The 21549-nt window shown below is 33.3% G+C and overlaps 1 protein-coding gene across 9 annotated transcripts in view; it reads left to right on the top strand.

The window, feature by feature from the left end:
• The window catches only part of LOC106463665 (rap guanine nucleotide exchange factor 6-like), a 165523-nt gene that overhangs the window by 27696 nt on the left and 116278 nt on the right, over positions 1 to 21549 (top strand). For all 9 annotated transcript variants that reach the window (XR_002611530.1, XM_022391224.1, XM_022391228.1 and 6 more), the window contains 3 exons: positions 2229 to 2660; positions 3246 to 3373; positions 14721 to 14804. Coding sequence is in view for 8 of the 9 variants with exons in the window: in XM_022391224.1 (XP_022246932.1) it covers positions 2592 to 2660; positions 3246 to 3373; positions 14721 to 14804 (281 nt within the window). In the remaining variant the exon portion in view is untranslated. The remainder of the gene's footprint in view (positions 1 to 2228; positions 2661 to 3245; positions 3374 to 14720; positions 14805 to 21549) is intronic.

Raw genomic sequence — 21549 nt, forward strand, 5'->3', positions numbered from 1 at the left:
CATTAAAGTTTTTCTTTATTACCCATTTAAGCCATCTCCAGCCATTATTAATCTCAAAGTGGGTTCCTCGTCACCGAAATTGCAGTCAATCCTTCACTTGTAATCACCTTTATGTAACAACCACTTGCTTTACAGTTCCAATCAAATTCTGGTGTCTAAAACCTTTTATACATTGATTACTTATCCAAAGCAACTAGCCAGCACTAATATTTACCCAAATTAGTAACAACTATAAATCAAAGGCTTTATCACCCAATACACAGATGTATATATTGTAAGTTTCAATTTCAGTCATTTATATATAGGTTAGAAAAAAAAAATTTGAAAACCATAAATTATTATTTCACTACATTGCATCATTATCTATATTTTTAAAGTTTACATCAGTCGTTTTTACGTAAAACATAGTCATTACAGAGTATCTTTCTTAGTTAATGTAAAAAAAGATAGTCATTTACTTAATTGTGGTGAGAACTTCTTATCAACACCATTTTTTCAAACAGTCAATATAGCACATCTGCAGAGATGATTTTTACATACTTGCTTAATTATAATGTAAGCAGCACTTACATTACAGTATAGTGCTGTTCTTATTAGCCCCAAATTTTTCTCTAGTTGGTAGCCGACAAAACAGGAAAGTGGTGTCCAACTGCGGCTTTTGTGAGGACTTCTGTAACATTTTTCAACAAGTTTTTATTTGCTTTATGAGAATTTAAAGTGTAATTGTAAAAATATTTTTTTCCCTGTAAACCAGAGCTTGCCAAGATATTTTCACTTTAATTTTACAATTGAATCTCTAAGAAAACAATATCAAAACTCTGCTTATTGTAATTGAAATGTATGGTGTTCTGTTTGCGAAAAAATCTTGTATGCTGCAGAGTAAAAGAAGTTTGTGTTTGTATTCCTTCAGTAATTGTCTCATATGAGTTGCTTTTTCATAGCTGATGACCTAATGATACAAAAAAACCATGCATTTTCTCTCTTCCCCTCTACAAAGGTGTGGATGTGTTCTTTTCAGTAGAGACAGCACACAGACACCAAAATACTGTTTAATTCATCTTCTAGCAATCCCCGAACTCTAAAAAGATTCTTGCTGTGCCTCACTTGGCACTGTGTTACTAACCCACTACTGTTATGGGGGAGAGTTTTTATGTGTCCTGTTTAAATTACACAAGTTTTGTTTGGAAGAAGGTTAGTTGAAACTCCTTAAAAATACACATACCCTTTTCTTCATCATATTGTTAAGATGTTTGGCTGGAACACCTTAAAAAAATTGGTACACCACCCTTTAAGTACGTTAGGTTTCCACCCATCCTTAGTTTAACACCCTGTAGCTGTGAACAGGTAGAATATTAGTATTTTCCAGAGAGGTAATTAGTGTTTCTCACTAAATGTAATAAAACTTAAATAGCAAACCTTAATTTATAACTAAAAAACATTGAGGTGTATTTTAAAGAGATGTACTTTTGCCTTTTTTATGTGTGTGTATGTATGGCAAGCCAAAATAGTGAAAGTGTAGTATTAGTGAATTTTTAAAAACAAAGTTTCTGTAACTTCACAGTTCCTGAGAAAGATAAAGAGAGTATATTTTGCGACTCCTAAAAAGGCTCTCGTCATTGTACACACTTTTTATGTGTTTTGTTGCTGATAGTACATTATATTAGTTCTTCTTGTTTATCAGCTTCTTTTTACATGGTATAACTCTTTCGTAATACTAGAAAATCACAAACAATAGAAAATGAATTGCCATTAAAAAAATTGGAATATTTATGTAAATAAATGAAATTTAAATGCTGTAGTTATAAAAATAGAATTACATAAAACATAAATGTTGATCTTAAAATGTTCTTTGAATCTGTGGAGCTTCATTAGTGTAGTGAAATATATAGTTTTTTCAATGTGTTTTGTAAATATGATTTAGTTTTTAATTGTTATTAAATTTGTTATAATTATTAGGAAAGTAATTGATAAGAGTATGGTTCTTTTGGTATTTTATGTTTTTTCTTGCTAATTCTGCATACTAAATTACTTAATAATTAAGAAGTTCTAACATTTTTTAAGTAGTTTTGTAGAACACAATAGTCTTTTGAAATGAATTTATAAGTCAAAAGTCAGTTCAACTTATCTGATGAGTTAATATGATAATAGTGGTTTCTTTTTAAATGTTTGTGTTGTAGGTCAGCTTTTGTAGCAGTTATTAACACGAATTCTGTGTTGTTTTGGATTAGGTATTTTGTGGACTCTTTGGTCACCTTTTGGAGGCAGGCAGAGAAACCATTCAACCAGTGGGACTAATATGGAAGAAGTGAAGTTGGATGGTTTAAGAGAGATTGGACATTTGTTGTGGATTAATGATTTTATTCTGACGTATATGTGTAATGATAAGCATTCAGTATTACAATGTGCAACTCCAGGTTGATATTGCATCCATCATAGATGAAGACTTCTTTTATTTATCATTCTTTCTACAGTTGTGTCAGTTTATTTAAAGGAAAATATATCTTTGATCTGAATGGAAAGGTTGCTTTCTTCTGTACTTTGAACTTACACTATATTAGTGAGTGTGTTAATTTATCATTGAACAAAAGACAATGGCTGGTTACGGGTATCAAGACTTTTTGAACAGTCTTAAAAAACTTCCGGATGAAAGAACGCAAGAGGTAACCTATGTCTTTTACATTAGTTAAAACAGTTCTTATTCTGGCATCAGAATAATGTATCATACTCTAACATTTTAATGTATCTTGTAAGCAAAGAAAATATTTTGGTAATATACAGCATAAGATCCTTACAAAATCCCCCAGGTTGTGGCAGTCATGAAAAGATTAACATTAATTTACTTTTAATTATTTAATTTCCTGTTAGTAAGGGTATTTGAAATCTAAAAATTGGATTGTATATTAATATTTTCAATTTTAAACTATAGTGATATTTACAATAAAAGTGTAAAATATGAACTTTGAACTTTTTTTTCTTGTAATAACTTATTTGCACAGTAGCTTATTTATTCTTTCTTTATGAAGCTATTTGTTTGATGAGAAACAAATACAAAATTAAATGTTGGAAAATATAGGAAATACAAAGCTCAGCAGTAAATTGAATCTAAGTCAATTCAAAGTTAGTAGGTGGTTTCCTATTTTTTGTCTCTCTAACTGAAGTAAAACATTTAACAGTGAAATGTAATTGTATTAAAAACTTAAGTTTTTTTAATCTTTATTGCATATACAACCCTTTTTTATTTTCAGGACCTGAAAATACTTTATACTCATCTTCATGGAATGGGGGCATTGTCTTCTCTTCGAGAAGCATCTCTTAGAAGTTTATGTAAAACTGTGAGATATGAAAAACATGATGCCAATGACATCCTTTATTGGTAAGTATACCACCACTTCCTTGAAAATTGTATCTTGAGAAAATTATAATTTCTACTGTGAATAATTCTTAATGTCTGTGGAGAAGCAAAGATTTGTTATAAGACTTTTAGGGTTTTAGAGTGGATTCAGACACTGTCTCTTCTCCCACTCACACATTATAAAAACAAAATTAGTTTCTTGAAAAAAGTAGTATAGTAAGTTTCTAATATTTAAATGTATCATCTTTTGTCACTTTGGATACAATTTCTGTATGCATACTCAATCATGAAACTTAGAAATCATGTAGGATAAAAAAATTAGATAGGTTAGACTGGTAGCAGTTTACCAAAATAATGGCTTAAAATTTGATTCTCAATGAGGTTGACTTACCTCTGAAATACTAAAAGCTTTTCTGTGTTGAGTTTGCTCTCATTCTGTCAACAATCATGTGACTGTATGCAGTGAATGACCTCCTTGAAACAGTATAGATCATACATCAACTTACCCAGAGTTCTTCACTCTCCCACCTTCTGTGCAATTTATTGTGCATTCATCAGTTGAATGTACAAAATCCAGATTTTCTTTTTTTTTGTTATTGATAGTTGCAATATTAACTTTGCTCACTATGAATTCTGAAATCAGTGTTTTCTGTTGCACATGTTTCTTCCAATATTGGAAATTCTACAACTTCTTTGGAAACCTTACTCTCAGTCTATTTCTAGTGTGTGGGGAGAGCTTGTGGTTGCATTCTAGGCCCTTGTTGGTCAACATATTTGGGTTCTTAATTCTGAATTGTCTGTTTATGTCTGTGACAGGTTTCAGATTTGTGTGGATGCTCAGTTATAGAATACCCATAATTTTATCATAATCATAAAAAAAAACTATCTTTTGCTCAGGGCTATTCACCTTCATTTTCTGAAGCGCAGGATTTATCAGTTAGCTCTAATTCCAAATCATACTCTTTCTCTCTCTTTTCTTTCAGATATGTTCTATTTCAAATCTTGAACCAATTTCTATTATGCCTGTAGGTGCTTATATTATGTTAGATGATTCAGTTTTGGAATCTTTGCATTGTCCATAATTATGATTTGCTTTTATTTTTTTCTTCTCAAGGTCTTTACCCTCAGCTCAGGGGGTGGGGGTATCCAAGAGATCTCCTATTTTGACCATCAACAGCTTTATGCTGTGCCTGCTCTGAGTTGTGTCATTTTGAGACTTTCTTCTGCAATGTAATTATAAATTATCAGTTACTCTTGTTCCTTGTTTCCATAATCAGGATCAAATATTTAACTTGCAATCTTTGGCTACGGCTCTTGCTGATGTAGTTTCTATTTCTCTGTGGATTGTATGTTCTTTTCACTCCTTAGCCTATCCTGTTGTGTTAAAAGAACTCCCCACCCCTAACCCAAACCTTCAACATTTCAGTTGATCTTGATAGAACATCTTTCCAGCATTATTTTCTTTGTTGGTATACCAACCACACTAGTTTCCCTTTCAGGAAAAGAACCTTCTCTTCTCTGTGATTCAGTTGCTTATAAGTTCTGGATCAGGAAGTCTTGCATCTTCAGAAAGGTGTAGTCAGAGTTGTATATCAAACTATTCTGGTTTTTGTGGCTTCCCATCAGGAGAGTGGAGACCTGTCATAGATCTTTCTCAACTTGACCTTTTCTTGGAAATTCTTCATTTTAAAGTACAAAATATGAGGTTGTTACAAAAGTTTCTTTGTCATGGCCATTGGATGACAACTGTGGATATACAGGATGCTTATCTTTATTTACTTTTCATCAATCAACCCATCATATACCTAGGTATATTTGAAAAGTATAACAACCTTTCTGGTAATTATTGAAGTATCTGTAGTTGGGCAATCATTAAATGTAACATACTTCTGTGATTGTCCTAACCTATAAATTTCCACCCTCTGTACTTATGCTTCATAAGAGGGTGATACCCTCTGGAAGTGGACAGACAATACCATTTTAGTGGCTGATGACACCTCAGCAAGTAGTTTTCCGCCTGCATTAGCAAGTCCTTGTGTAGCATTTGAGAGAATGGAGATGAGAAAACCAGGATGGGGAACATTTTACAGTTTTATTTATGTAACCAATCAGCAGCAACCACTTTTATTTTATTATTTATTATTATGAATTAATGTGTACTACTTTTTTTATAATTGTCTATGTTTTCACTATCAGGTTTCCAAAGTAAATAAGATGTTTATATACTACTTCTACTACTGTTTTACACTTGGGAAGTTTGACATGGGTTCTCCTCCTTCCAATAATCTCCTTAATGTTCATCCAATTATAATTTTCAATTCAATTTGATATAAATAACACCTGTCCTTACCCATATTTTCACAGTCAGTTCACCCTCTTTCATTCAATCTATTGGTTGGCTAGTGTGGCCTCTGTTCTGTCTTTTTCTGATCTCTTGATTTATATGCTATTTCATTGACAACATTGTTTATAAATTTTACCATGTTGCTCAAGGGATGCTTCTTACTAGCAAGGTTGTCCACTTTCTTATTGAATGATACATCACTGTAGCCTGGAGCATATGTCATTATCAGATAAGCATTTAAGTTTCTTAAGTGTTTTACCCATGTTCTTTGGAGAAAACTTGTCTTCAAATTTTGTGATGAAATTTAGTAAGTGTGTCAGGAATATGATCCTGTTATTATCTTCACTGTTACTGGTCAGCATTAACTGGATATCCCAGTTTTTTTTTTCTAATGATCTTTCAAACACTAGGTGTCCATTTCTCAACATTGCTTCTAATTGATCCATCCAATTCTATGATCAGTGTAGATCTTTGCTCATAAGCCCATTCTATAACTGGTTGTGTTGACCAGTTCTGATCTTTTCCTCCATATCCTGCTGCCAATTTTCTTTTTGTTTAACTTTACACCATCTCCCTGGACCTACTCAACACTCTTGGTGTTATCCAGTAGACATATCTCCTATACATCTATCTTAGCCTCACTGGCCCATGACTTGAACAGTTTTGGTCTCTTTATTACAGCTTTGTCTGCACTCTCTTCAAGTGCAGTTATATTACTGGTTTCTGTTTTTTCTGAAAACCTTCTATTATAGATACAGTACAACACATTGTGCTCTAACTCTTCATACCTGTTATGCCACAGCTAAGAATGACCACATCTGAGAATGTGCATGGTTCCATTGGTGAATACATGCTCTCCTTTTCTTCTTTTTCACCAAGCAGGGTTTTTCATATAATTAAAGGCAAACGAACGAGTAGTATAAAGAATTGCAAAGGGTGTAAGATTTGGAATTGCCTTATTTGATAAGACACTCATATGCCTCCACCTGGAAAATGAGAAACATAATTCTTTCTTTATTCATTGAGTATATATACATGAATTTTTTTATTCAATTCACAATTTCAAACTGCTTTGCCCTCTGCCTGGAAAACTTTCTCTGGATGCCCATGAGCTCAGTTTAAAATTCCTATTAAATATTTTATAAAATTCACTATTTAATTTTTTGTAGAATTGTTGTTTCTAAAGAGCTACATTTAAACTTAAGACCAGTGAATCATAATTTTTAGAAGTAAAATAACACTTTTTAGGTTGAGTATTTTTTTCATTTCAAAAGCAATAATTTATTTTCACATTAAAAGTAGTAATTCCTTTTGTCTTTTATGAAAAATTTGTTGATTTCTTATGTTCCAAACTTTTTGTAAAAGTTATTAGTTAAGTTCTGTTTCATTTTTATCACAGAGTGGGAATTACTGCCATTATTTAAATGTCTTCTGTTAAAAACTTTGCATTATTGCTACATGCAGTCATATGCTAGATATAAGAGCCAAAAATGAAAATAAAAAAAATTGATGTCTTTGATATATATATATATATGCTTTCCATTGGAACACATGGTTTCGTTCCTCAGAATTACAACTTGCAGTGAAAGATGATAATGCTATCACTGATGAGCAATAACATTAAAAGCAAAGTAAGTAATTTCAAAGCAAAGAAATTCTTGTTGTTATTCCCTGCCCACCAGTGGCTCAGTGATAAGTCATTGGGCTTATAATACAAAAAACTGGGTTTCGATACCCATGGAGGGCACAGCACAGATGGCCCATTGTGTAGCTTTGTGATTAACAATAAACAGTTGCTCTTCTGCAACCCATGTTCTACTGGTTTTTACAATTATTTAAACAACCTTCTTTATGACAATATTTCTTTGTCAGATACGAAATTTCCCTGTTTTTGAGAGCAATTCTTCTTTTGAGGAAATGGCCCTTTTTCTGAGTTTTCTTCTCACTGGCTGTGGTATTTTTTTCTTCTTCTTCTTATGTCTTATCTGGTTTATTTCATTGAGAAACTCCTTTTCCTTTTACCTAACTTCCACTCTGTTTCTAATGTGTCTGATCTGAGAACTTTTCATAAGTCTAGTATGTAACTTCAATCTCTAGCATCATCTTTAAAAAATTTGATTTTGGGGTGATCTTAAAATATCCTTAGCACTTCACAGCTTTTCTTCAGGAATTGAGTGCTTTTTTTTTGTATGTCCATTTTATACATGAACTTATTGAATCTTAGCCAGCTTATCATGTTTCTGTTGAGACAGATGTTGTTTTTTTTTGTTTTTTTTTTGAGGTTAGTCCACCCATCTACTTTCATTCTTGGTTGCTCAGCTTGTTTTTTGTGTCTGATGACTTGACCTACTTATTTCTGGAATCTCTTTTAATAATTAAAGAATGAAACAATGGTTGCCCATTGTGTGCCCATCTTCTCTTCTTCTTTCATTTTTATTTTTGGTCAAGTTTTTGTCACTTTCCTCTCTCTGTTAATTACATTTTTGTTTTGTCTTCTACTTTTTTTTCCAACATATAGTACCTTCTCTAAATTCTCCATTTTTCATGTCATTTTTTGTTCTTTACTTCTTATTATTGTCTGTTTTGAATTAGGACATTGCTTTAATTATAAAGAGTCTGGCCTTGCAACCTTTTGTACTTGTTATAAAGCTGTAGTTTTCTTGTTTTAGGGGAAACAAATTCATATATTTCCACTATTGTTGCATCCTGCATTTTGATATTTTTCCACCTTTATTGCTCTTCTTCCTAAGACTTAGGTGACCGGTCACATTTTTTTCACATATTATCCTCCTTTTGTTTTCTACAGTTCATTATTTTATAAAATCAGACAAGGTGTCTTATATTCTCCACTGCTACTTATCTTGCACTTAGCCTTTTTATAGTGCTCATAATATATATTGTGACTCTTTACAGAAAAAATAACTTGCTTTCTTGTTTGCACATTTTTTGCTAAACAAACTTTTTATCCTGATGGTTTATTCTAGTATGAATGAAGATTTGATACATAAGTTTTCATACAACTCCCATCAGATCTGTTGCATCTGTCTATTTTCTTTGCTGTTGCAGTTTGTTGTCCTTTGTACCATGATCCATGTGAGTATATGGACATTTTTACCCATTGCATGCAGCTTGTTTACATCATAACAATCTCTCCTCTTCTGGGCTGCAACTGAAGGTTTTAATTATTTTACAAATAGCTTTCGTAAGTTTTTTCCCAATATTCAGTTTAAAAGTGTTTTGGCCTTTCTGATAGTCTCTTCCAATGTACCAGCATAGTATGCTGTCTCAATAAACTCTCTGGATCAGCGAAACATTGTTATGGGCTGACTACAAAATTAGATTTGATATTGTTAAGCTTGCTATACTTTTTCTAATCCTCCTCTCCCAACAAAAACACAAACTTTATTGCTTTTACTCTTCATGCATATACTGTATGACTTGTTCCATTTACATATGAACAAGGTTTCCAGATTATAGATTTGTTTGGTCTACACTATAATTTGAAAACCTTTTTGTTTGCTGTCAAAAGTAATGATGTTTCAACTTGGAAAAATTATATGTGTATTTCGATAGTTATAGAATTTAAATTGTTTTTAATGCATCTAATTAGGACAGGTATTTCAAGAAAAAATATTTATTATTTTCTGGGTTAGAGAAATATTTTAAAAGATTGAAGCTTTTGAGTATTATTAACTATTATTGAGTATATATTATTGTAATATAATATTTTACATGCTAGAAGTATATGCTGTCATTTACGCTTGTGCTTGGTAATATGTATTTTTGTTTTAAATAGTGGTTTTTATATTCATTTGGACTTTTTTACTTGTAGAACACTTTCAGCTCTGTTTTTTTTGTTTTTTATTGGTTACAAGCCTAAATAATAATGATTCCATTGTCCATAAATATAATTATGTTCTTGACATCACAACTTAGTAAAAATTAGTATTTATTTCATCTTGAAATCTACTTGAATTTCTTCTGTCCTAATATGTTTGTAAATATAATATGTTAATTGGCAATTTTAATACTTCATTGAATCTATACATAATTTATGAAGACTTAGACTGACTAACATAGTAAAATATTGTTCTTGGTGAGCATCTCAAAATGAACGAAAAGTGTTCCATCTTTAAATCCTGCTTCTTCTAAATGTTTCCTTACTGTATTGAATTAATGATTTGTTATCTCATAGTACTGACCTTTGGTGAATTATTGCATAATATTTCAATAAATAGCTTCTGAGACTCCAAAATTAAGGGCCATGATTTTTTTACATATTACATGCAAAATTGCCCTAGGGAAGTTGACCCTTAAAAGTATATTTAAAAGTGTTCAGAAGTTATTTATCGATAATTTATGTTACTGTATATGTCCCTAATGGAAGTGTAAACGATGATGTTGATATACACTTTACGTATATTGTTTAAAAAGTAGTCCATAGATGGCAGAACGGTAGGAAAAGAGCAATTTATATTACTGAACTTTAGATGATCAAACTATAAGACCAAGTTTATCTCATCGTCATATAAAATATTTTTGTCATAGTTATGAACGAGTTAGTTGGTATAATATTTTTAGTGACTTACGGACTACAGAAATGACAAGCTTATTATCCCATCATGGGCCTCGCCCTCTTAAAGTACCTACGTTAGTCCTAAATCAACTGACGAAGCAATAATGAAAATTATTAATCATTTTTAGAATCATCTTGGAAGTTGAAATATATTAATGTTTGTTGTGGTGTTTAAAAAAAAAGCTTAAAATTGATGACATGTGGTAGAAATCATGGAATTATGCCATAATTTGCTTTCACGTGAAATATTAATGCATGTGGTCGTGTAATTGGAGCAGGTGGTTAATTAAAGTTTAAATCTAGAACATAAAGCCATTTTATGTGAACCTAGTATTTTACCAGTGGTATAGGAAGGAGTTGCAAAGTGGGGGTGCTTGGCTAGACATGCAGATAATATAATAATATATTTTACAGTTGTTATATAAGTCAAATATATAAAAGTGTGTGTGTGTGGGGGGGTATTTTACCAGTGGTATAGGAAGGAGTTGCAAAGTGGGGGTGCTTGGCTAGACATGCAGATAATATAATAATATATTTTACAGTTGTTATATAACTCAAAGATATAAAAGTGGTGGGGGGGGGGGCTATAGCACTCCCAGTTCCGACGGTTTTATCATAAAAACCTCTATAAACAAATCAGCGGTAAGATTCGATTCCCTGTGGTGGATAGAGCGCAAAGAGACCCATAGTGTAGTTTGCGATAAAATAGAAAAACTTTTAAAGTAGCGCTACAAGGCGAAACGAAGGGATTAAGAAAATGATTTCTGGAGGTTTAAGTAGTATTTTTAATACATTTTTATCTACATTCCTATTTATGCGCTTAGTTTTCATAATTAGTGTTTATAATTATCTAGATTTATGTGAAGAAGAATTGAATGTTAGAGATAGTGAGAAGGCAGTCCATTGTTTTGTAATATGAGATTATACAAGTGAATGCAGAAGCATAACTGTTAAAATTCTTAACTTTGAGCAACAGTGAACTGAAACCAGAACATAATATTTTTTTGCTAAAACTTATTGTTAGTAGACAGCAGTTTAATTAAATCTCAGTACAAGTTAATTACCAAGGTTTGAAATTAGAGTTGAAATTACGGCGAATTAATACAGTACAATGTAATCTAACTATTTTATATCAAAAATACGTATAATGAGTACATAACATTAGTTGTTTGGGCCTTGATTGAATTTAACTAAATTATGTACATAAGTATGTGAAAATAGTCATTCTGTAATTAGTTACAAGTCAGTACGTTACCAAAGGAGTTAACTTATCAATCCATCTTTCAAAAAAGGTATTAACTATAATTTTCAACATTTGATATTTATTTTTACACTAGAATGCAGGCCAACCGAGATAGTAAAATGTATTATACCCAAATAGTTTGCAAATCAGTCTAAAGATAGCAGCACGGTAGTAAGTAATTTTAAAGATTATAGATAAATAAACACAAAGTACAGACAGACACCTTGTTTGTTCACTTTCGATTACTTGGGGAAAAGTTAAATTTTAATTATTCGTTATACAATATTTTTATGCCACCGTATACTGTTTTATATAGCTCAGAGTCAGTTACTGAATACTTTTACAGAAAACAAGATAACATACAAGCGACCAATTTGTACTTTTTGGAATGTAAAGCATTTTTGGCTGGTTTGTATTAGAAGAAAACCAGCTGTGTAAAATATTAACACATTCTCAATCTAGAGTGTTATTCATTGAGGTTGATTAGAATGTGATACCTTTTAAAAGGGTCTAGCATAGTCTAATGGTCAGGACGACCAGCTCGTAATCTGTAGGTCGTGGGATTGAAATTCACCCTCGAGCATGTTTGCCATTTATATCGTTTGGGGCGTTATAATGTGAAGGTTAATCCCATTATTTGGTGGTAAAAAGTAGCCCAACAGTCGGCAGTGAATGTTGTAAACTAGCTACCTTCCCTCTAATCTATCACTTGAAAAATAGGGATGGCTAGCGCAGGTAGACCTCGAGTAGCTTGCTTGAAATTACAAAAAAAAAAAACCAGACAAAAATCCACATATATTTTTAGTTTTATGCTCTAACAACATATTACTGATATGATGTGCGCAACAAGTATCCAATAAGTAGTATAGTTTTTATTAAAATTTTGTTTTTAGCAAACATACTGTCCACCTATACCAAACCAGAAGATATCACTATGGTGCGTTATCAGATCTACAGATCTGACAGAAGCATGTTCGGAAATTAAATATTTCTCAGTCAAACAAAATTCTGTATCATTTACAGTGTTGACGTAAATTACACTTAAACGTCGTGTATCAGAAACTTAGGATAGGTGAACGTCAAACAGGTCACTGATATTTGTTAATTTAACAAGTTACGAGTAGTAAAATCAAGAAGAAATTGATTTGTGCAACTTTGTTGTTGGTGTTGTGCAAAGCCGTTTAACTTTTTATCTAGGTTCGTGGAAACTTTAATTGATTATGAACCAGTTTCGCTGCTGACATCAGTTGCCTCACTTTACAGGCGGGCCGAGCGTGGCCTAGTGGATTGCGTGCTGGACTATGAATCCGAGGGTCTACGGTTCGTATTCAGTTGCTGCATAACAAGAAATTTGCTCCACACTTTAGGACCGTGCGTGCGTTATAAAACAGCGACTTTTAAATCTAACTATTCGATTAGAGTATCGTAAATGTTGGCGATGGGTACTGTTGACTAGCTGCCTTCCCTCTAGTTTATGAGTTCACAATTAGGGACGGTTTGCGAATTTACACGAACTTCCGAAACAAACAGCTTTTTATTCAATACATAATATTTAAATTTCTTAAATACACTATGATTTTCAGTTATTCTCGTTATTAAAAAAACAAACAGTTTCATTGGGGGATCCAAAACATGCTTGTGTGAGTACATATTTATATTCGTCTCATATGCGGATAACATTTAATTCACAGCACAGAAGTCTTGGATTCTTTCAGAGTCAGGGTGCCATGCTTATGTGCTATTAATATATATATATATATATATAGTTGAGCATTAATCTGAAACAGATGAAGTAAATATGCTGCTGTCTTTTGGGTCACCCTGTATTATACACGGTATAATAAAAACAAAACATTCATACCAATGAGAAACAGTATAAGAAATACGCCAGGATACTCTCCAAGATCTTACTTATCAATACTTTAGACAGCCGAGGTCATGAAATATTGATATGACAGAACGCACAGAAAGATGTTTCTGAATTATTAAGAAAATACTATTTTAATTATCGCCTAACCGCGCGCACAGCAATCCATCATAGTCCTATTAGGTAAACACTCTGTCTCCGGCACCACTACACTTCTTTTTCCGAGTTCTGATTTTGTCGTTTTTCATAGTAATTTCCGGTGGAGGGGAAGGGAAGCGTACTCGCCGGTCTTGTGAAATAAATTACGGTAGATTTAGTTGTTGCTGTGAGGGTAAAGAATCTCCCTTGTCTGTTGTGCATGACTGTAACCGTTTATTACACGTTGGTAGGGGAGAACGGAAAACAAAAAAAATCGTAAAAAATGGGCTGTGTTTGCACTCTAATCTACTTTTAGGAAGAACTCGTTTTCAAAACCCGCCAAGATTACAAAGCCACGTAGGGAGAAAATCCAAATTTAACAATGTCGTCTTAGCTGCTGACATGGTATATTACATTGTGTTGACTAATAACGTTGAAGAGTAGTATATAAAGATGCTAGAGTCTAACCAATGATTTACTTTGTCCTGTTGTCATTATTGTAGTACTCATTTTAAAATTTGATAATGAAATACAGCGTTGATAAATAAGATTCATTACGAAGTAACACTTTTTTTTTAAATCTGATAATGTAACACCAACGATAGGTGTCGTGAAGTTGTGTTAAGAAATTTTCCCACATAATTATACATTTTTGTTAACGTAATTTCCGGACATCATGGACGCTTGGAGCTAATGGCAAAAATCTACATGTAATTTACCGCCAGTTTGACGTATTTAATTATACTGTGACCGTGTCAGTGTTTTAGGAATTATAATTATTGTACAGGCCGTTTCACTCGTTTAGCTAATGGGGAAATGTACGTGTGATTTATGAACGGTTTCATATAGCGACAATGTCAATATTTGGGGAATGATAGTTATTGGATAAGGCGTTTTTAATAAACATTTTTGAGCTTTGATTACATTTTCCGTTAACGTAAAAGAATAAGTTTGATGTGTTTATATACAGTACTTAATTGAATAAAATATAAAAGTAGTTTCCATTAAGCTAGGCAGAAAAAGGCTTTTTTGTTGTTTTCTGTTCAGTCGATCAATATCGTATTTAACATGGAATTATTATAAAACACATACATACATTTTTGATTATGTTTTGAAATGCCGGTCAATTAGTACATCGTGCTTATACTTGTAGCATTAAAACCTGTGTAATATTTCGTTGTTGTTGTTTTTTACATATAGCCGGGGTGAGTTAAGCTCGTGCTGGTACATTCTTCTGTCTGGTTCTGTTTTCATCGATGGGTCGATGTTCTTGCCGAGAAGCAGGTAAGTGCACTATTTTATTCAGAATACTGTATTCAGTAGTCAGCTATGAGTATAGCTTGGGTCAATAACGTTGGCTGCAACAGAATTTCTTGTGCCACGTTATAAGTTTTCTCAAACCAGGCTTAGAATTTAGCAGAAAAACAAATCCTATACCGAAAAATAGAAGGAGTGCGCATTAGTGTTTTATAAACTGTACAGTTATATCATTCTTTATTAATCATTGTGGACTTTCAACCCCTTCTCATAAGTTATGTGATACACCGTTGCACATGTTTCATAATTTATAAAACTGAAACATTGAAGAAAAAAAAATGCAAGGAATAGAACCGCTAGAAATATTAAAGAATACATTTGATTTGTGAGGAATTGTTGGACGTTACCCTATTCACGCGCCGTATGAAAACTCAAGTTTATGGTTCAGTCAAAAGCACTAATGAAATGGGATATCCGTTCTTCTTTTATTTGTCATTTCCGTGAATAATTTATAACTTATCAAACTGAAGGATCTTGTTCAATTAGTTACACATTAATCTCTTACTGTATGGTACATTCAGGCATTTGGATTCGTGTTGATTGTTTTGGCAATTTTATTCTTGTTTCATTTCGAATAAAATAATCTGCCCGCAGAAAGTTAAACTTCATAAATGGCAGAATAATACTAACGAAATAGTAGTCATGTGTGAAAAGAAATACAGTTATCGTTGTGTAAGTTGTTCAGTGTCTGCTACAGAAATTTTTTTTATTATAATGGATTGTTGGAAGTTCTGTCAAATGGCTCCATCTTGCCACTTCCATTTCACGTCCTGCTGGCGATAGATTGAAAATTATCGTAATCTTGAACAAGGGCTAGGCTTATTGGAATGAATGTAATAATGATAATAAATACTATTTCACGTCATTGTGATAAGAATTATTTTAGAAGTGGTTTCATCAGTTCAGGAATAAGTTTTAACGAATTTGGGGGAAATAAGAGGATAGTTATTGTGAATGTCAAAATAATTTCCGACCATTACCACCACCTGAAATAAGTTTTGAAGATCATTTCCTGGAAAGGGATTAATTAGGGGAAAACAACACAACTCTCGTAAATAGTTGTCGAAAAGCATGAAAGTCTTAAGTAAGATAAAAGGGAATTTAGATTTGTAACAAAACCATCCCGTCACATGATTTATCACCGTATTATATTTAACTGTATTTTTGAGTTATTAGCAATTAATTCAAACACCCTTAGCAGTTACGCAAATGCCTTCTGTTGTATACATGGTAAAGTTGGTTCGGAAAGGGTGGTAGTGCTCGCATTGATTCCCTCAATTATTAAACAAAATCTGATTTCATGTACATGTTGTGAGCACGTGCTATGAAAGAAAATGTGTTATGGACTTTTATGTTTAGCGTTTTCAGTTAGATTTTACTCACTACAGTAAACTATATTTATATAGGATATGAAGATTATGTAGTACTCATGCTAATGACTTGTTTTTCTGAATTATTTTGCATAGATGTTTAATATACTAAAATTCGCCGAAATCGGTATAACTCTGTGACAAGTGGTGAATCCAATGATAGATTGGGTTCGATATTTATTTTTAGCAATCGCGATTTTGTTTATTATTATTATTTTACTTTTAATATTACGAGAAATTTGGGAAAAGATGGTTACTCAATTTAATTTTTCATTTCTGCTTTCCAAAGATTTTTCTTTTTCAACTTGTACACGACAGTGTTTTGAATCACACACGATGAAGATAATGTTCGCCAACCTATCAACAGATATTTTGAGTGTTCCGACTGAAGTAGCAAAATGATTTTTAATATAGAAAACCTGGACTCACTTTTTTCCAGGCATTTATCCTGCTGCTATAACTTTGTAAAAACTTTACAGGAAGGGTAATAGCTAATAATAAACTATCGTTGAATAGCTAATAATAAACTATTGTCGACAGTGGGAGCCTATTTATTGAGTTTTAAGAATAAAATACGACCGGGCATTGTCTAATGGTTAACGTGTCTGGCTATGAATCCAAGTATTCGTGGTTCGTGTCCCGTTGCCGCAAAACACACTTCGCACGTTGGGGCCGTAGGTGCGTACGCTATTAGAAAATTATATGCTATGTGCAGATAACCCTCGTATGACTTTATTCAAAAAACATCAAGAGAATATAATAATAGTAATGTGAATACGTAATCCCCCCCCCATTTTATTTTCATAAAATAAATCTGATAATTAATGTTTCCTGGATGACTTTTCCAAGGTTTACATCTGACCCTATACAGCTTTTCACCTGTACAAGAACACCAGTCATTCTCAGGACTAGTATACAATTTAATTTGCGTAAGAAGACGTACAATGTAGGTTTGATATACCTGTGGTGATATTGTACCTCAGTATAACCACTTTGCGTTGCTACAGTTCGTCCATGTTGGATGTTGTTGAAGAAATTGATTATTTAAACATTAGTGTCCCAATAATATGTGTTTAATAAAAATATGATGTGTTATCTGTATATCTGTCCATTTTCCTCGCCTTATTTATCACTCCCTATAAAAGGCTAATTCCCTTTGTCACTGTCGAGAACGCTTTCAATGCTCCTTTTTTGGTAAAGCTCAACAACATCCATCGTCGCTTAGCAACAAAACTATCACCTGGTTGTTCTTAGGCCAACTATGGTGTTTATGTTGAATGCACAATATTCTTAGAATATAAAGTAGTGGTAAAAACTCGCCATATTAAAATAACTTTATTAATAAAACAAGAAAATGACGTTTCGGGCAACAGCCCTTCATCAGCTAACCAGTGGCAATGTAACTACGAATTTAACTATTTTTGTGAATAATGTACAAGCTAGATCGCTACCAGACAAATGCTTACTGTGTAGTAGCGAGTTACTACATTTACTAAACACATCTCGGCAGCAGGATATCGCTGGTTCAATCCACGTCCCACCAAACATATTCGTTCTTTCAGCCGTGGGGGGGGGGGGGGCGTTAAAATTTGACGGTCAATCCCACTATTCGTTGGCAAAAAAGTAGCCCAGGAGTTGGCGGTGGGTGGTGATGACCAGCTGCCTTCTTTCTAGTCTTTCATTTCTAAATTAGGGACGGCTAGCGCGAAATTGGAAACAAACCAAACCTTCTGTTTCTTTTTTTTTTTTGTCTTGTGCTCGTTTTTATTTTCGATCGTGAATATCAGATGATATTTTCTCTAACATTTACTGTTTGTTTATTATCTCTATGTAGAATGAAACACGTTTATATATATATATTTATCAAATGATGATCTGAACTGATTTGTTCAGCTATTTTACCATTAACATTTCACATTATAATGTAATCAAGAAAGAGTCAAATGAAGAACTAAAGCGAAGTTTCTCCTTATAGATACTAGTTAACCTGAAAATTAACCGTGGTTAGAAATGTGCATAACAAAAGTACCTACTATGGCTTTAGGAGCTTTGAACGTTCATACGGCAGGTGCCACGTGGGCTGTTATTGTTTTTATTCCCCAACCTTTATAGCCACGTGCATAATACATTGGTCTGGCCTCGCCTGCAGGCAGTGGATGGAACAGTCAAAATATGAATACCAAGCCGAGGCGGGGATGAATCAATTTAACATTGTATACCTTGCATCGTGTGGTTGGTGGTGTGTTCTTGCTCGGCGTCTTTTTTTTTTCACAGTCTTTTCGGAGATAGCAATTGCTTTAAGGAATGTGAATGTTTCTTCTTAATGTTTGTCCAGTGCACTTGCGAGTTTCGTGACTTGATTGCCTTGGCCCAACTGATGATTCTGGTTCGCACCAACCTGTTATGCAGAAACTTTGCGTTTCTGGATTTGGAGGAAAGGTGATAAAAAAATTAACATGATAATTATAACGCGGCTTTCTAAACATCTTTATGTATGCTTTTCTAATATATTGTTTATAACTTTGATTGTTGGTTAATGTATTTATACTACATTTCGTATTAAAGTTGTAGTTTTACAGTGAGCTTAAGGAATAAACTTAGACAAAAGATATTGTTTTTGTAATCAGGTATATCAATCTGAGGTTTAAAGCGTGGGCTTTCAGATTAGCTCCAGTGTTTGATTATGATACATAATGAAGGGTAAAAACACATTCGGTCTAGTAATTATAGGAGGTTGCGATCCCTGGATCTCGTATGCAAGTGGGGCTAACCAAATCTCGGGATTCATAGGAGATAATCCCAGGATTTTAGGATTGTATGACGAGAGGGCTGTCACTGATATTCTCTATTTTTTTTCCCTCTCACAAGGCGACACTTCAGAAAATTGCATGAAAAGTTTTAACAAATGCGATTTCTTGATTAAACAATATTTAATACTAATAGACAGTTACTATACCCAATTTTAATTTCTTACACTAGATACTGAAGAAATCTTGTTAGATAATAGTGACGCACGTACAAATGGGATGCGATTCAAACGTTCACGAGTTAAGATAAAACAGTTTTAATAACAAATTCGATCGTGCAAATACTAAAAGTTTTACCGATCTCCAGTGTTCGCTTTATTTTTTAATCATTTAAGTTAGATAAGAAATACAGATATGTTAATTGTTTTGATTAGACAAAATATAATGTAAATAAAATATTTAGAATGTGATTGAAGGCAGGTTTGCCTGCTAATATTTTTTGCCACGACCCACTTTGTTATCCATTTCGAATTTCAAATCAGAAATGTATAAAAAGAGCATTCTTGTGTTGATCGTTTTGAGTTTCTGCATGATTAAGTAACAGACACGATCTTGAAATTAAGTCGCGAAATGCTTTGGGCTATTTTTTTATCCAAATTCACAATCGGAAAGCTATGTAACAATAAGCATGACAAGTTACAGAAAAATATTGTTTAACCTAGAACTAAATGATATTGTTTAACCTAGAACTAAATGAATCGTGAAATGCAACAAGCTCACAGGTAATGACATGAGTAGATGATCTAAGAACATATGTTTTTAACGTGTTGTTTTACAGACCATGTACATAGCAGGGGAAACACCACACCAATTTACTATACTTGTTAACGTGGGCGATAAAGGTAGAATAGCTCTGAAACGAAAGCTACGCAACATTACTTTTACTTTAATGAATGCCGAGAGGAAAGTTAGATCAAAACGTATTTTTTGTGATTTTAAGACCATTGGTTATAAAGGGGGAAAAAGCAGTGTAGTTTTGTTATAATCGGCTATTTGCAACGTAAAATAGAAACATACCCGTGTGATATCCATTTTATGTGTGTGTGTAGTAGATAATTACATTAGTGCTAGCTTGTAAAAGAAAAAATCGGATTATATTCATTTAGTGACTCTCAGAACCATATTCAGAGCACAGAATCTTAGTCAGCAGTAATATGTAACAATACGTCCTATTGTTGGTTTCTTGAAAAGTTCCGCCGCCTCTTAGTCTTTAACTTTGTGACTACGATGTTTTGGCTTGCGTTCACGTTGCAGGGTTTTTTTTTTTGTTGTTGTTTTTTTCTCAGAGGTCTCAGTTTTGTTGAAAAACAATTTCCACTCCGGTGCCCAGCGCAAGTTACCACACATGAACAACAACAAAACAATAGACATCGAGAACGATAAACCCACTTCTACACGAATATCAGCTAACTTGTATGGATGCAAATGTAATTAACAAATACCACGATTTTTCCTTTCGATAACATCATTATTTCGCTGATTTTCCGAGAGTAAGGTTCCAAATCTTTACAAACAATATATATATTAGGTCATTATTAGGTCGTAAATAAATTAATGTCGCTTTTTTTAGATGAAAAAACCCGAACAACTTGTATATCAAAACAAAACATATATTAAATGAAACAATCGTCATTCTTATCGATGATGCTTTTCCATCTTACAATCAGGTTGTTAATGTCCTGATTAAATAAATCACTTGGCTTTCAAGCAAAAAACATGTAGATGTCCTCTTTAACACCTTTCACATTTGCATACGTTTTCCCATTAAGATGGTATTGCAGCAATCGAAAAAGATGGTAATCTGATGGTGCCATATCTGGAGAATATATGGTGGGTGGGGGAGAACTTCCCAAACCAACTCCATAATGTTGTGTTGCGTCAAACGTACCACACCTGGACGTGCATTGTCATGGTGAAGAACACCTTTCCGGCTGACGAGTGAAGGGCGTTTCTAATGAAGGGCTTGGTTTAAACGTCCCAGGTGCTGACAATAGATCTCTGCATTGACAGTTCGCTGTGGATTGAGAAGTTCGAAATGAATTACTCCTTTGATGTCCCACCAAATGCAAAACATCACTTTCTTGGGGTAGGAAGTGTTTTTTTTGTGTAGGACTGAGCCATTGTTTTTGGCGTCTAATGTTCACATAGAGAATCCATTTTTTTCATTACCGGTGACAATTCTGTCCAAAAAATGGTTCACGCGCATCACGCGCCAGAAGAGACGAAGCAACGTTCACACGTTGGAAACGATGATCTTCGGAGAGTTCGTGAGACATCCAAACACCTACTTTATGGAGTTTTCCCATATTCCTTAGATGTTTACGTATTGTTTCATGAGGCAAGCAATTTCAGGGCCATTTCACGAGTGTGTTGCCTTGGGTTAGACTCAACAAGCACCTTCAGAGCATCAATATCAATTTCAACATGTCGGCCCCCCGCCATCAAAGTTTTAAGGCTAAAGTCACCTGAACGAAATTTACAGAACCATCGTTGATACTTACGAACGCTCAACATATTTCCATAAACTTATTTAAT

The sequence above is a fragment of the Limulus polyphemus genome, unplaced genomic scaffold, assembly GCF_000517525.1.
Source record: "Limulus polyphemus unplaced genomic scaffold, Limulus_polyphemus-2.1.2 Scaffold1457, whole genome shotgun sequence".
Taxonomy (NCBI): domain Eukaryota; kingdom Metazoa; phylum Arthropoda; class Merostomata; order Xiphosura; family Limulidae; genus Limulus; species Limulus polyphemus.